Genomic DNA, 1,656 nt, shown 5'->3' with positions numbered 1-1,656 from the left:
CAATCGATTCACTTGCACAGAATTGGTCGAGGAGAAAATTTTTTTTCTTTTTTAAATTAATCTAATCCACAAGAGTGTGGTTTTTCTTTATATTAATTTTATTAGGTGAAGAGAAATTTTTTATTCAAATCAGTTGGAAAAGATTATTCATCCATCAATTAATTGAATTAGACAAATTTCACATTTTATAGACACAGAGAGAGAGAGAGAAGTGGTAAGTAGTAGTGCATTTGTCGTTTATCAATTGCCCGTCGTCAATGACAAAAATTACTGCTGTTCATATATAATAATACAGACCATTTGGTGATTAAATTTGTAAATTAAAAAAAAAGAAATTCTTCGTCAAACGAATTGAACAATTGTGAAAATCAGCAATGAATATTATTGTTCACCTTTGAGAAAATATTTTTGTTTGGAATAATTCAGAGGAAAAGTTTTGAAATTGACAAATGGCAAAAGGGAAAAAAAACTATGAATCACCAAATTGTATCTTTTCTGTATGATAATTTGAAAAGATAAAAATATTATTTCAGAGATTGCCTTGAAAAGCGTAATAAAGTGGAATAAAGTAAGATAATGCCAGAATGGAGCTCGGCCGTTTGCTGCGATGCGCATTGACGCTCATCAGCGGTTCAGCGTCAGTTCTATGCTTGCGGTGCAGCATGTGTACAGTACGCGACGGTATTGACCAGGCGGTCACAGCCGACAACTTGCGCATCATTACCGACGTTCGAAAGCCCTACTGCACATCCGGCCACGAAGAAGTGGAATGCTCTTCGGGGCAGGATACTTGCATGACCATAGTGGTGCACATGCCAGACAATGGAAAATACTGGCTAGCCAAGGGTTGTACGGTAAGGATGCCATTTTCGCCGCTCGGCTGTCACCACGTCCAGACCGAAACCCAAGAAATGGGTCTGGACGAAGCTCAAAGTCATTTGAATTATTTGCACGCGTTCAGCGGAGCCGCCCTGCAAGAAGTCTGCCTGTGCGATACGGATTATTGCAACGCGTCGACAACCAGTATGCTCAATTGTCGTCCATTGTTGTTGCTGCTGCTTGTTCTTCTGAACTTTTGCCTGAGCAATTTGTTCACCCACCTTTCCTGGCCTACCTGATCGATGTAAAAAAAGTGGCCAAGTAGAATGTGCCCGAACCAAATAAAAAAAAAACTTTCCAAACCCGGTAAGAAAAACTAACTGACTGATCAGAAGAACTAATTTTTTTTCGGTTCAAATTAAATTTCACCGTGAAATATTTTTTTACCAATAAATAAATTTGTGCATCAACTCGAAATAATTAACAATAAAAAAAATATCAACAATGCTCATAAAATGAAGTTAAAAACAATAATCTTACAGTTTTAGTAGTTGTTGGCACGAAAATGGGCGACGGACGAGTCGTCTGCTTGTCTGGCTTGATCTTTGTATTGTTTTGATGCGAAAATGTTTCGAGTGATTCATTTTTCATATACATACTGTGGACAGACACACCGAGTACAGTCTAGCGAGCTGGATTATAGTACATACTGCCCGCTGCTTCACGTCCACTTATACGACCGACCTGACGTAAATCGGGATTCTGCTGTGTCAAACTGGATACTTCAATACGCACACCTCAGTTTCACTTTAGTTATCACAGTTTATCATACAATAA

General features: G+C 38.3%; 1 protein-coding gene across 1 annotated transcript; it reads left to right on the top strand.

Annotated features, from left to right (window-relative positions):
* The first annotated feature begins 584 nt into the window (after positions 1–584).
* Tsp_12895 (conserved hypothetical protein) lies at positions 585–1,144 on the top strand. The gene is made up of 2 exons (XM_003371022.1): positions 585–854; positions 962–1,144. Exons 1-2 carry the CDS (start codon positions 585–587, stop codon positions 1,142–1,144), a joined length of 453 nt encoding a protein of 150 aa, XP_003371070.1.
* The last annotated feature ends 512 nt before the right edge of the window (positions 1,145–1,656 follow it).

This window comes from Trichinella spiralis, assembly GCF_000181795.1.
Source record: "Trichinella spiralis strain ISS 195 chromosome Unknown Scfld146, whole genome shotgun sequence".
Lineage (NCBI taxonomy): Eukaryota > Metazoa > Nematoda > Enoplea > Trichinellida > Trichinellidae > Trichinella > Trichinella spiralis.
Note: the sequence above shows the minus strand (reverse complement) of the source record. Positions and strands in the feature narration are given on the sequence as shown.